We start from the raw sequence: 15,436 nt of genomic DNA, 5'->3' as shown, positions 1-15,436 counted from the left end.
AACTCCGATGCCCATTCTAAAAGTGGCATGATTCTGTCCCTTTAATTTTTTGGCAGCTACGGTAAGGCATCATTATTTTTGCTGTTATTATTTCATTCATCCACATGATGATCAAGGAACCTAAAATGATAGGGAGCATGTAGCTACTCATACCTAAAGATTGCACTGAGTGGTGTGTGTGTGTGTGCTTCCTAATAAAAATTCACTTAAAAGACTCAATTTCATTCTACTGGTACCCAGTAGAGAGATTATTGGGTAGTGGTTAACCACCCTATAGTTCTCACTTCCATAGCTGTCATTATCTATGAAAAGCAATGGGGAGGCTGTCATCAAGTGGATAGGCTTGGGTTTGTTTCCAACATTCTATCACTCATCAGTTTAAGAACAGTTTTCTTGGTTCATTGATCATGACTTGTTCCCTTCTTGGGCAACTATCCCTTTGTGTCATAAACATGGCTTTCATTTTAACTGCTCTTCTACAGTATCTATCTCAAATCCTTCTTGAAAGAAGTTGAAAAGGTCTGAATGAATAATGAGAACAATATAGCATTCCCGTTGGATTCTTTGGAGTTGGGGAGCCCATGGCTTTCCTGTTCACTTGTTGCTTATCTTGAAATGTCACATAAACCCGTGCTGGTGAGACTCGATCACACCACTGGAGAGGCCCTTGGAAGGGAAGGGAAGCCCAGAGGAAGCTGTAGGAAGGTACACTCCAGTACTGCTTTTCAGTCTTGCCTCTGGGCTCCCCTTGCCTGAACAGATCATTTCCTTTTGACACCCAGTAAGGAATGGGGCTGATGCAATAATGCTTCTACTTCTAGCTGTGGTGGACAGGGTTCTCAGAACTAACAGCCCAGGGAGAAGCAGCACAACCCAAATTCAAATCTAATCTCTCATCCACACATGGAGTCACGTGTTTGTTCCTGAACAACGAAGGAGAACAAAGGTCAAGAACTGATGGACACACCACACCGTCCTCTCCGGGTATCTCACCCTGGTCCAATAGCAAAGGAGGCCAGTGACTTAGAGACTGAGTAGAAACTGATCTTGCTCTGGTGGCTTTCTCACCCAGGTGCCGAGACCAGCTTTCTGGAAAGCCTTGAAGAGCTGCTGTTTAACAGACTGGTAGGTGTGAGCCTCCCGCTTGGCCTCACAGTACAGGGATGGTTTGTCTCCATGGCCTGGGGTCCGTGCGCTTAGCTATGGAAAAAGGGAGAAAATGCATTCAGCCAGTCATGTTAACATCAGGAGTTTCACAAGCAAACTACAGCTTGACCTTTGCTACTCTCTCTCTTAACACTACAATGGCAGGGCCTTGGGAGATGGCTTATTTGGTAAAATGCCTGGCTAACAAGTATGAAGACCTAGCACCCACATAAAAAGCTGGATGAGTTGGTGCACACCTATAATCCCAGCATTGGAGTGGCGGAGACAGGTAAGCGCCCAAGACTCGCCGGTTAGCTAGTCAGCCACTTGGTGAGTTTTGAGTTCAGTGAGAGATCCTATATTAGACACAGCACTGACTTTTGGCCTCCAAACACATGTGCACATATATCCTCCCTCTTGAACATATGGACTCATACATACACATACATGTGAAAAACCAAACCAAACCAATGAGCTCATACATACACATACATGTGAAAAAACAAACTCAAGGTGCATTTTTCTGAGTTCTCTTGGAAATTTTTTGTGAAAACACCAATTGTTAAGGATGCATTGCTATATCAGAAGTATAGATGATTAACACAGGTGTAACATGACACACCACTTACCTTCATTTAAGAATTGAACTGGCTTCTTAGCTGAGTGTGATGACACACAGTTATAATCTCAGCATTTAGGAGGCTTAGGAGAATGGCTATTTTCGATGCCAGCCTGGGATATATAAGAAGACCCTAACTCAAAAAGAAAACCCAGCAAACCCCAGAAAGAAACAGAATGGCACCAATAATAAAACCTGATTAGGTGGAGACGATTGCTAGGTTGGGTTTGTGTACTAAGAGCATCGTGGCAGGCAGGAGAGAAGGACTTTGATTTATGTCATTAGTTAACTGGAAAGGCAGTAAAAGTAGGAGGTTATTGGGCTTCAGAGTCATGGGAGGCAAGAGTTGGAGCAATGTAAGGTAGGGAGAGCATTCTCCATATCTTTGGTTCCTCAACTAAAGGGTAGGAAGCAGATGACAGGCCTGTGGTAGGGGAGCTTTAGATAACACTGCAGCCTCTCCCCAGAGCGTTTGTAGTCAGTGTGTCCACTCTGTGGCCAACAACCCCGTGAGCTTGTGGACAAACTTTCCAAACTCCTTGGAGGAACTGAGACACGGGAAAAGGAATCAGCGAAGACATGGCAGAGGCAGAGAGTTCTAATCAAGACTGCAGCATATTGTGCCATGGACCCACATTTGCCTGGCCGTGGCAGAGGCAGGGGCAGAGGCAGAGGCAGAGGCAGAGGCAGAGGCAGAGGCAGAGGCAGAGGCAGAGGCAGAGGCAGAGGCAGAGGCAGAGGCAGAGGCAGAGGCAGAGGCAGAGGCAGAGGCAGAGGCAGAGGCAGAGGCAGAGGCAGAGGCAGAGGCAGATGGTTACACCCAAATTCTTAAATAACTGTAATCTTCAACATTTGTGATTGTATATCTGCTTTTCTAATGGTTAAATCCAGCCATGATTATTGGCTGTGCATGTCATATGGATGCACCTGTGTGTGCAGGCGCATATGGAGGCCATGGGCCAACCTCAGGACCGCTGTTCTCCAAGAACGACCAACTTTATTCTGTCTCTCTCTATTTCCCTCTCTATCTGTGTCTCTCTCTGTCTCTCTGTCTCTCTCTATTTCTGTCTCTCTCTCCCTCTCCCCTCATTTCTCTAAGACAGGGTCTCATTGGCCTAGAGTTTGCTAATTAGGCTAGGCTGGCTGACTGGACAGCTAGCTCCAGAAATCCACCTATCTTTGCCTCTCCAATTCAGGGACTAATAGTCAACCTTGCTTTGCCTTTTCACATGATCTCTGGGACTTGAATTAAAGTCCCTGTGCCCTCATAGCAAGAGTTTCATCAACTGAAATATATCCCAGTACAGAAAGAGGATCAAAATACTTTTCTTCATTAGCTTATTTTTGCTATGTGCATTGTATTTTTCGTTATAATCTGTAATGTGTTTAAAGTACATAAAAGCCTCCATTTCGGTTTTAACCACCCAACTGTAGTTGTTATCTGTTTACGAGTGGTAAGCAGATTCTGGAACATTCTTGTAGTAGAAATGGGTAGCTTTCTGGGTTGGGGAAAATGTTAACCCCAACATTTCTTGAAATTTAGTTGGAAATCACCCACTCCTTTTTCTCTCTTCCTAACTTCTTCCTTCCTTTCCTTCCTTTCTCGTGTGTGTGTGTGTGTGTACGTGCATGCTACAACATGCATTTGGAGGTTAGAGGACAACTTGCAGGAGTCAGTTCTCTTCTTTTGCCATGTGGGACTTGGAGACTGAACTTGGGTTCTAAAGCTTGGTGGCAAGTGCTTTTATCCACGAAGCCACCTTGCTAGCCTTTGCCTGCTTTCTCTGAGAAGTAATCTCTTTATATGTGAACTTGGGATAATGTTAAATCCCCTTTTTCTTTTTAAAAAAGAGATCTACTATATGTAGCAATGTGTAGAGTACAGCCTTTATGTCTGGCTTTAAATGAAATGTATAGTAAAGCTGTTGTGTCTGGTCTTGAGTGAAATGTTCCAGCCAAGCCTTTGCTATATCTGGACAAATCAGTAGAGGCTCAGAAATTGTTTTGGGACTGTGTGAACCTTGAAGAAATGTTGTCCATCCGAGGGTCTGCATTTGGTGCCATGTGAGAGCTTGCCGCTGCACCAACCTTGGCCCTGAGACACTCCTGGCATACTCAGAGTTCTTACTTTTGATTATGGGTAGCCTCGATCCAAAGGGACTGAGATTTACATGGGTTGTCTGCTCTTTAGGGCAGCAAGGGCAAGATAAGTTTGGAAGCTAGAACCTCTCCAGCCCCAATTAACCTTGTATGATGTTTACTGGAGTGAGCTAGCTGGGTGTCAGTCTTCCCTGAGAGGCTGTACCCCTCTGCTCCTTCAGAAAATGAAGGCATAGTATCTTGGTGATCTTTTTTTTACTGAAGCACCTATAAATAACGTCAAGCAATAGTTATTTTATGTGTGGGCTTGGGTGTTATGTATGTGCACCACAAGTATGCAGTTCCTGCAGGGGCGGAAAGAGGGCACTAGATCCCCTGAAACTGGAGCTACAGACAGCCGTGTGTGGCCACGATTTCTCAAACTGAACTTAATCACAGAGTCTTCTCTCCAGTCTCTTTTATGCACCTTTCTTATGACACCCTGCACCATCCAACTGGCACAGTGTGTTGGCATTAGGTGTCCACCAATAACCTCCTTTGCCGCTCGATTTCACAGGGACACACACTCTGCATTTGGGGTAGTGAAGCTGTAAACGCATGGAGGAAATTCCTGGGCAGTTGTAGAAAGGACAGTAACCCTGGGGATCACTTCGCACGTCCTGTTTCATAATTACTGCAGACTAAATGATGTTCGGTGTCCCTGGAGCTTCCTTGGGGTTTTAACCAGAGCCCAGGTACAGCTAATTTTCTCCCCAAAAAGGACCGGTGCGACCTACCCTACCATGCAGCCGTGCCCACCGAGCAGAAAACACGTGCTTGCAGAGCCGGGATGAGCCCCCACAGCTCCTCTTCCCAGTTGTGGCGTTAATGATCTCCAGGTCGGCGCTGCCCACGACCCAGTTGGCACTGAAATGGGGGGACTTTCCTGGCTGCCGGGCCTCGGCATTACTCACCCCTGTCAAGAGAGAAATGGGAGGCAGTCATTAGAAGTAAAGCTCGTGTTTGAGCTGGGATGAGACGTTCGCATAAACACTGTCCTACTTTTTTCTTTTTTAAATTTAGTTTTGTTGAAGGCGTGGTTTTACCCTAACTGGAAGCTGAAAACCGAGTTCAGCTCTGATTAGAGCCTTGTATTAAAACTCATTGCTGGAATCAAATGCTAACTTTTTAGTTGGAAGGATTTTACCGGCAGATCTTTCTTTTTCTGAACACCTACTACGTGTCCCACATCTACTGTGCACCAACACCTATTGTGTGTCAGATACCTACTGGGCACTGGATACCTACTGTGTACTGAACATGTACTACGGGCGCAACCCCTACTGTTTGTTGAATGAAGTAATGAACAAACAGAGTCGCTTGAAATTTCTAAGAATGTGAGTTTATTGGGCACCCACTCAGTACCCAAAACACAAGATTAGTGAACAATTCCTGAAAGATCTTATGGTTTAGTTCTGAGGAAAAGACCCTTAGTTAATTAAATATAAATATATATATATATATTAATTAAAGAATATCTACGATAATTAGTCAAACAACACAGTTTGGGAAGAATATTGGCAGGATTCAGTGCAAAATGAGAATGTGAATCCTTTTATTTTGAATCAAGTCAGGCCTGATGGTACAGGCTGAGGCAGGAAGATCACATGTTCAAGGCTTGCCTGGGCTATAAATTGAGCTCAAAGGCCAGCTGGAATAACTTAGTAAGATCCTGTTTCCAAGTAAAAAAGAAACAGGAATGCTAGGGATATCTATGCATATAACTGGGTTCTTCTAAGCGAAGGTTCCCTTGTACCTGGCTGGGTCGTAGACTCATGAAGAATCTGGTCTTGCCTATGAGGCTTCCAGAACTTTCATCAAACCCTGGTTGTACGGTGTACCTTCCTGCCTTGTTAGACTGTATTCTGATGTCCAGGTAGGGTGTGACCCTTGCAGCACTCGCTCACACAGCAGAGCAGCGGGAGAAAGTCAGCCTGCTCTTCCACTCTGGGCGATGCCCTCCCCGGCAGCCTGGCTGTTCACTGTGCTTTCCAGCTCACACTCTCCTTCCAGCCGTGTCTCCTGCCTGGTCATCTTGGAGTGCGCCTCATCTTTGATTGGGGCTTCCTGGAAATATTGGGGTGAGGTTTCTGATAACCTACAGCGAAAACCTGCCCTCTCTGATCATCCCAAGGATCCAACACAGCCAGCAGTCTGATGATTTCTCAGTTTTGTCTCTGCTGCTCTTCCAGGGCTATGCCTGCTCACCTGTGACCTCTGGGGAGGGATCATGCAAATAAACTCACAGTTTGAGGCCATGTGGCCCAGATAAATACTGCCAGACGGTGCCCACAGCTTAACAAATGGCACTGTCCTAAGTCCTGTGGGATCGACTGTATGGCCAGTCTGTGCTCAGAGTCTCAGGGACCCACCATGAATATGAGCAGACAAGGATCTTGGGTCTGCACACTTCAATGATGTTCTGGAATGTTTAGTTTCCAGCCCAGAAACCCTTGTAGGTTTCCGTCTCCCCAGGCCTCTTGTACCTCTCATCCTCCCCAGCTCCTATAGCTCCACCCACACAAGTCGTCATCCAAAGGTAGTCTAGATGAATCTCTCTCCTCTTGTCTACTTTTATCTTGTGTAGGTCAAACCTGCCATCCACATATCCCCACCTACTCTCTTCTGCTCCCCTCGCCATTGACACTAGACAGATGGACTTAGTAGACATGCTCAACCCATGGCCGGATCCGCTAAGGATAGCTAAGAATGTAGCCCACCACAAAATCACTAACTTACTGCATCAGTTACATTTTTCATTGCTGTGATAAAATGACTGACAAACAATTTAAGGAAGGACACATTGTTTTCCTGGCTTACAGTTGGAGGAGACACCTTACGCCATGATGGACGGGGTGGTATGGTAGTGGGAAACTGGCTGACCATGTTTCCTCTACAGCCAGGAATCAGGGTGGGAAGTGGAATCAGGGTGGGAAGTGACGCTGGGCTATACAGTCTCCAGGTCCGTCCCCCAGTTCCTTCATCAAGGCTGTCTGTCTTAAAGGTTCCACGACGACCTTCTTAAATAGCCCCAGCATGTGGAAACCAAGCATTGAAACACACGTGTCTATGGGGAACATTTCACTCTCAAACCATGACACTCAAAACATAAGCTTGCTCTTTTGTTGTTGTTTTGTTGTTGCTGTGTTTTGTTTTGTAACTTGTGTGATCACGTGAGAGATCACGTGAATTTTGCAGATGAAATCATTGCATGAAGGTATCGAAGGGCTCTCAGGCCTGCCCATAGAACATACCTGGGAGCTCTCAGGTCTGCCCATTCATCACACGAGTTTGTGGACCCCCCACCCCCCACCCCGGAGGTACCAGAGGTTTCTGCAAGAGCATCGTATTCACTCCAGTGGGGTGGCTGCTCGCGAGTCCCTGGGATGCGCTACCCGGAGTAGAAAGCCCAGGTGTTGGGAAGCACTCCAGCTATAAATCACGACTGGGAGGGCACACCAGGAGGCCGGGACCTGTACTCGGTTCCATCTATGGGAACAGCTCCTGTCTCAGCAGAAGACCTGCTCAACCGTGTTATACAGACACAGACTTCAGGATCCCCCTCTGTCCCCAGCTCTGATATTCTGGGACAGAACTGAGGCATGTCCTCTCAGCACATGGCCACTCAGCTTTGCCAACTGCCACCCAAACAGCCCAGATCCCAGACTGAAAGTCATCCTGTGACCTTCTTCTGGTCATGGATGGGCAATGTTGGACATTCAGGCAAATTCCATCCACGTCAGCTCTTTCCCCTAGAAGTGATTCGCTGTTGTGGCTGCTCACCCCTGAGAACTGGGCACGGGGAAACAATCTGGCCCATTGGCAGCCACGGACTGTCCTACTGGGCAGGGACCATGTTGGCAGGAAGAGGCAGCTGTTGAGTTCAGGGACGACTGGGTACAAAGGGATGTGAAGGCTGCTTCGGAACTGTGGGCAGCCAGGCTCAACAGACGGGCAATCCCCTCCGTTCTCTGCAGGCTTCTCCCCCTCTTCCCTGTCTCCCACCTCTCTTGTTTTTATGTTGGCATGGACTGGGGAAGCACACATTTGGGGCTTCTCCAAAATCCTAAATTCTGAGCTCAGAAGAACGCCTTCAAATGTCTGATCTCAACACACGATGGCGTCCCGCCTCGCCGCCTCCTCTTCTCTTCCTATTTCTGCTTTCCTGGAGACAGCAATGAGTTTCTCCACTGGCTCTCGGACACACCTGCCTTGGAGACGGCTCAGCGGCTGCCTGCCTGGGCTCTGCTCTCCACACCCTTGGCTGTCAGATTCACCAGGGCTTCAACAGTCTCAGAAAGTGAGCCCTGCGCATTCTTGTGTCTACCCATGGAGAATGTAGGGGAAGGGTGACCATGAGCGGTACGTTGATTGGATGGGAGCCGCAGGCTGGTAGACTTGTGGGACTCAACGTGAAGGCAAGTCCTGAGGACTTAGGAACCGGAGAGACCTGGCTTCCTGCCTATCTCCATCCTGGAGCCTTGCTACACACTATTCATTCTCTTCCTTTGCTCTCTGATGATGGCAACTTGATTTCGTAAGGTTAAGCGGAGATCCAATGTGACAGAAAACAGCACAGTCTAAACATCAAATGCGTCACCAATTGTTATTTAAAGAATGATTTGAAGGTCACCTCTACTTTGCTTAATCTTCTCTAAGACACACAACAAAATATTCCCAGTTATAGGACAGAAAATATCTCCGGTTTAGTGATAAATTACCTGATTGTTTCAGGGGATGGAGTAACCAACCAACAAGCAGAAGTCAGGATTATTTTTATATTAAACATACATTTTTTGACATTTATACATTTGTCCAGCATTTACCTGTAATACTTCTGCAGGAGTTATCATTGTCTACTTAGGCTCTGAGCCTCTAGTTAAAAGATTATTTTTGTTCCATTTTTTACCTGCAAGAACAAAAATCCTCTCTGAAGCAACCTGTGGGAATAGAAATCTAACCTTTGATGTCATTTAAAAAATTCACCACAAAGAAACATCACTGGAAATGTTTACTAGGCATTAGTGCCAGCAGAACGATTTTGACATTGCTATAATTAATGATTGGTTTTGATTAAAGTAAAGGAGGTGGAGCTGCGTGCCAGACTCACTTGAATGTGATGTGCAGATTTACCCAGTGCGAGGAAACATATGATTACCACCCAGAACCGTCACGTCGGCCCAGCACCACAGTATGTCACTGTAAGGCAAACCCTGCAAGGATGACACCAATGCACCGTTGTCAGGGGATGTGTCGGGGTGTGTGTGTGTGCTGGAGTGAGGGGGAGTCAGCACCAGGTTGCCCCTTTCCACCATGATGGTACGGTGGTGACAAAGGGTGGCCTGGTGACAAAGGGTGGCCTGGTGATGAAGCTCTGAGTCTGGCCTTCTGAGTTACCACGAAAAGGCTGCCTTCTCAACTTGCGCCACTTTTGTTTGTTTTTGCATTTCTTTCTGTTTCAGGTGGCTCTTTCTGATTCCCATTGGCCACCCCATCACATTCACATACGCAGTCCCTTGGATGAGAATGGGGTTTTGAAGCTACGTTAACAGGAAAAGGATGTGACTCCCAGGCTTTCCTGCTTTTTGGTCTCTAGAGAGACATTTGTTTTCTATGAAAATATTTTTACATGTATAAAAGAGCTCACTTCCTATATGTACATTTTCTAAATTTAAGCCAACGCTCCAGGTATCTTTTTGGTAGTCCCGTATATGCACATAAATGGAATCACTATAGATTTGGTATCTTTTGTTCCTTTTGGTTTCTCTCCTCCCTCTTCCCATCCTTTCCTTCCTTTCTTTGTGTATGTGGTGTACGTCAGTGCTGCATACTTTTGAGTTTATGTGTGTAGTGTGTATGGTGTACATGCATGTACATAGGTCAGGGGACAGATGTCAGATTCCTCTTCTATATTTTCTGCCTTATTCCCTTGAGGAATAATCTCTCATTGAAACTGGCGCTTACTACTCTGGCTGGGCTGGCCAGTGTGTTCCTAGATCTACCTGTTTCTGTGGTTCAATGCTGAAGCTATGTGCATGCATGACCATGCCTGGCTTTTATGTAGGTGCTAGAGATTTGAATTCAGGCCCTCATGTGTACGCAGCAAGCCCTCTTATCTACTGAGTCATCTTCTTGACCTGAGAGGTTTTCTATAGTCCATCCATTCACACTCTACTGTAGATATCAGGCCATTTTCAGGCCACTGAAGATCCATTTTAAAAGTGTTTAAAGACCATTAGGGGCCTTACTGCTTACCTAGACTAATAAGAGTCAGATTTTGTTGGATAAGACGGAGGTACATCCTTGCAGAGGAAAGACTGATTTGTGCCTAACTTATTCTTCTCTACGGTTAGAGATGTAGAAATAAATAACATAAATTTTGGGGGCTATTCTTCAAGAGGCAACATTAGATGATATAACATTAAAATAAAGCCACATGGTGAGCTGGGACTCAGCCGTAGAGTGCTTGCTTAGCATATATGAGGTCCTGGGCTTGATTCTTAGCACTGTGCCTGCGTACGACTAAGTACGGAGGTACATACATATAATCTCGACACTAGGGAGGTGGAGACAGGAAGGCAGAAATGTAAGGTTATCTTTGGCTATACAGGGAGTAGGCTACATGGGACTCTGTTAAAAATATTAATAAATTGTTAAATAAAAAGCAACTTATAAGGACACAAAGAAAGGCAGTCATGTCATATTATGTCCAGTCGAGACCCACCCCACAATGTTCTCAAGATAACACATTAGCACGTACTTAGTAATCCAGTACACGTACAGGATTGCCAATTATCCCCAGTTTACAGTATCACGTATCTTCTGAGGACTATCCTGAAATTTTCTTCCAGTGGCAGACACCAACAGACCAGAATCTTCCAGTTAACATGGGAGCCTAGTTCCAGTTAAGATTCTGAACATGAAAAACAAGTGAGTATTGCGATGATTATAGTCCAAGAATGAAGAATACTACACCCCCTGGCGAAGAATCAAAACTCAGAAATCTAGTACTGTGAGCAAGTGACATGGGAGTAAAGCCATGGACTCCATGGTATGCTGGTGACATGGGACAAGGCCATGGACTCCATGGTATGCTGGTGACATGGGACAAGGCCATGGACTTCATGGTATGCTGGTGACATGGGACAAGGCCATGGACTCCATGGTATGCTGGTGACATGAGACAAGGCCATGGACTCCATGGTATGCTGGTGACATGGGACAAGGCCATGGACTCCATGGTATGCTGGTGACATGGGACAAGGCCATGGACTCCATGGTATGCTGGTTGGAACCTAGACATCTCTGAGAAGAGGGAGTCTTAACTGAGAAAATGAGTCCAACAACATTGTCCTTTAGGCAGCTCTGCAGGGCATTTTCCTGATTAATGTTCCATTGAGGTAAGAGCTACCTGGAGGCGGTGCCGCCCCTAGACAGGTGAGGGTGTCTAAGAGAGCTGGCTGAGCAAGCCAAGGGGAGTGAGCCAGCAAACAGTGGCCTTGGGTCTCTCCTACAGGTCCCTGCCTTAAGCTCCTGACCTGACTTCCCTCAGTGGCGGATGTGAGCTGAGGACGTTAAGATGAAATAAACATTTTCTTTGGTTGGAAGATGCTGCTAAAGCCTCCACTCACTAAGTCCAGATAAACTCTCCAAGCTTGGTGCAGAACTGAGGGATCTCGTCCTTGACAGACCTTCCTCTTTCTCTCCCCGATCTTATTTGGAGAGTGTCTCTAAGTATGGTGCCTGGCCCTATCTAGACAACCCTGCACAGAGCTTCCTGCAACAAACAAGCCCGGCATGTTTAGACACGTAAGTCCACTCAGCCCTTCCCTCTGCATAATAATTAGGTACTGTGTAATGACCAATCAGCACCTCCTACCCATAACCCCCCCCCCCCAAACTGTAAGGAAAATCACATAGCTTATGGCCAGATTACAGGTTCAACTTCCTCTCTCCCTATAAGAATCTGGTAGACAGGTTCTTGGAATTCCTTTTTATGTAAATGAAGCATTCCCAGGCCTCCATCTTAGCCAATAATGTATACCCTAGTCACTCCCTAATGTATAGCCCTAGTTCACCTGAATGAAGTTGAGCTGTCTCAATGAAGCTGATCCTGGAAGGCAATCCATCCTTCTGAACCCTGCACACACTGCCCCTGGGTTGGTGGCCAACAGCCCCTGGGCAGAAGGGAGGGTCACATTCTTCTCCAAGTTACTTTTGGTCATAGTGTTTTATCACAGCAGTAGAAACCTAACTAAGATACATGGTGTTTTTTTTCTTATTCTGTAGACTACCTTCGAAAGAGTCTGGGACCTTTCTCTTCAGCATCCAGAAAATAAAAGCAAAAGTAAAATTGGTCCAATAGAAATCCTAAGAAACATTTGCCTTTAGTGAATTATTTTGTAATGAGGGAACAGTAGGGCATAATTTAATATATTTCTAAAACTGAGAAAACTATGCTTTATTGATGGAGCATTGTAGTTAATTATAAAGTTAATTGCTTGAAACAATACAGATTTGCACTCTGACAGTTCTGGAGGGCAGACATCTACAGTCAAGGTAGCAGGGCCGGGCTTTCTGAAAGCTTTGGGGAGAAGCAAGCTCTCCTCGGTCCGAGTACACTTTTGGTTTGTGGCTGTATCACTTCAGTCTCTGTTTCTGACTTCATAGGTCTTTTTTTTTTCTGTGACTTTCTTATAATAACACATGTGATTGCGTGTGGGGCCCTCTGAAATGAGTTACGTCACCATCTCCCCATTTCATGAACTTTAATCAGAACTGCAAGTGCCCCCTGTCCAAATATGACATTTTACCAAAACCCCTCTTTATGCACCACTTCCTGGAATAATCCCACACCTTGGGCATCTCTCCTTGGGACAGCTTGACTTTCTCTGAGCCATTTCCTGGAAACCCAGCCCTCTGAGCATCATCCCTAGACTCATCCCACACTCTGGCCCCATCTACTGGCAAAAGGACAGATCTGCAGCTGGGACGGTTTAAGTTCCCCTTTCTGAGGCGATTTGTTTGCCCTTCCTCTTGCCCTCAACAAAGCTAGTCTAATAAGGCAGTGGTGGCGCATGCACGCCTTTAATCCCAGAATTTGGGAGGCAGAGGCAGGCAGATTTCTGAGTTCGAGGCCAGCCTGGACTACAGAGTGAGTTCCAGGACAGCCAGGGCTACACAGAGAAACCCTGTCTTGAAAAGCCTGGGGTTGGGGAAGGAAGGCAGATACCCTGTGACAGTAGCTGTTTCTCAGGTTTACAGAATGCACAAAGCAAACACTTGTCTGAGTGTTCCTGCCTCGATGCCGCTTTAGCTAGGAAGGGACCCCATGCCCATGGCAACCCCTGTTGTTCAGAGGTCTAGTCTAGGGAAGCACGGTCTACATCTGGTTGTCAAGCAGCAGGTAGAGAGAGAGAGAGAGCTACTAGGTCTGGCTTGAGCTTCTGAGATCTCAAAGCTCACCCCACAGGGTTGCACTTCCTCCCATAAGGCTCCCCCTACTCCAACAAGGCCTCACTTCCAGGAACACCACTCCCTCTGAGCCTAAGCAATCTAAACCGTTCTTCCAGGAGAGTAATCTCTAACAGACAAATACTAGCACAAGTTTGTTCAGCCTGAAAATCAGCACAGTGACGCGTTGACGTTTGTAATTAGGTTAATCATCTTTGGTGAATTTTTTGAAATGTTACTGCTTATTCCAAAGGAGATCTGCGCAGGAAATCAGTCAGTCTCTACTCCTTCCCTTTGCCTCATATATTCTGGAGGTTGGGATGTGTGTGTGTGTGTGTGTGTGTGTGTGCGCGTGTGTATGTATGCGTGTGTGTGTGTGTGTGTAGGATATTATTGAGGCACACTCAGTGAGGTTGTCTGATGTGCATTTCAGTTCACACAATTGTGTTAACAAGATGAGTTCAGAAATAGGCCAAGGTCAAATGCCACATCTATGGCTTTCTAGTTGTGCAATCTCTGATAAGTTAATTAACCTACTAGTTCTCCCTTCCACTAGCATTCCATCATTACAACAGTTACCATGACCACTGCTCTTAGTTTCATCATTATTTAAGAGCAGAGGCAGACTACCGCAATTCATCCATGAAAATTAGCTTTATGATGGCTCCCATCTAGATAAAGATGCCTTACTTTAAAGAAATCCTTATTTATTTAAAAAAGGCATTATATAAGTGAGACATTACAGCATGTCTTTAAATAGCTGGTGAGCCTACTTTATTTAAAATGTAATTTGCTCTCCCCAAATTAAATTTACACAAGACCTTTCAGAGATGTGATTTTTATATGAAGTGAGGCGAGTCTATAATACAGGGGCGCATTACATTTAATTTTGCAAAATGAATGGAGTAGCTTGCTTCCAGGCATGCGTGGAATCTTAAAGTTGCAGGGATAGAAGGGGCCTCCTGAATTTAATATACTGCCAGCTATCCTGTGTGCCCTGTGTAATCTCTCCCCTGAGCTCTCTCTCTCTCTCTCTCTCTCTCTCTCTCTCCATACACACGCACACAGACACACACACACAGACACACACACACAGACACATACACAGATACACACAGACACACACAGACATTCACACACAGACACATGCACACATAAACACACACATGCACTCTCATGCACACTTCTAGTGGAAACAGAATTGGTAGATTTATGATATTATGTGGTTTTATTCATTATCACCAACATGAACACCATCACAATGGTCAGCAGTTTTATGGGCACTCTCTTGTCTCGATAGCGCATACTCAGTGAGGAATGATGCCCACAGAACGCGGGAGGACTGAGGGTGGGCAATCGGTATATTGCGCGGTGCGGTTTTGTCTAAACAAGCATGTTTAAAAAACAAGCCAAGGGGGCTGGGAAGAGGGCGGAGTGGGCACGGGCATTCACTGTGCAAGCATGGCCTCCTGAGTTTGAATAGTAGAACCTATGAGCATTGGGGTGGGAGCTGGATGCTGGGAGGCAGCTCCAGGTCTCTGGAAACAAGTGCTCAACCTCAGGGCCATGTCTCCATCTCCTCAGTACTCCCACTTGCAAACAGACAAAACAACTAAACCTGTTTAGTTTAATAGGATCTCTGATCCAAAAAGAAACATCAAAAGGAAACCTAGGACCTTGTCACATAGGCACCTATACCCACATGCTTGCTTAAGCTGTAAGAGAAAACCAAAACCAAAACCAAAAAAACAAAAGGACAAAGATCTCGCTGACAGAGAAATTTTTCTTTCCTTCTGGAAGATGGTTCTGTGGCCCATTTCTTGCCCTCTTCCTTGGGGGGGTCACTTGGGCCTTCAGGAGAACAGTTTTCCTCACTCTGCTCCTGTGCCTTGGGTTTGATTTTTTTTTTTTTTGGGCCCCTTGACCCTTTTTTGTGTAAGTTAAATTATGAAGCTCCGGCTGGCCTGGAACTCGCTATGTAGAGCTCCTAAGCACAAGCTGAACCCGGAAGGCAATGAAATCTGGGGAACTGGAAGCGAGGCTCTGACAAGGACTTCTTTTCACAGTTTAAGCTTTGAA

At 45.9% G+C, this 15,436-nt stretch overlaps 1 protein-coding gene across 1 annotated transcript in view; it reads right to left on the bottom strand.

Moving 5' to 3' along the window:
* Window positions 1–1,023: 1,023 nt before the first annotated feature.
* Window positions 1,024–15,436, bottom strand: part of Adarb2 (adenosine deaminase RNA specific B2 (inactive)) — a 277,649-nt gene continuing 263,236 nt past the window's right edge. The window contains exons 9-10 of the mRNA XM_052156649.1: window positions 4,642–4,820; window positions 1,024–1,200 (exon numbers count right to left, since the gene is read on the bottom strand). Of these exons, the coding sequence (XP_052012609.1) occupies window positions 1,024–1,200; window positions 4,642–4,820 (356 nt within the window). The remainder of the gene's footprint in view (window positions 1,201–4,641; window positions 4,821–15,436) is intronic.

This window comes from Apodemus sylvaticus, chromosome 14, assembly GCF_947179515.1.
Source record: "Apodemus sylvaticus chromosome 14, mApoSyl1.1, whole genome shotgun sequence".
Classification (NCBI taxonomy): domain Eukaryota; kingdom Metazoa; phylum Chordata; class Mammalia; order Rodentia; family Muridae; genus Apodemus; species Apodemus sylvaticus.
Note: the sequence above shows the minus strand (reverse complement) of the source record. Positions and strands in the feature narration are given on the sequence as shown.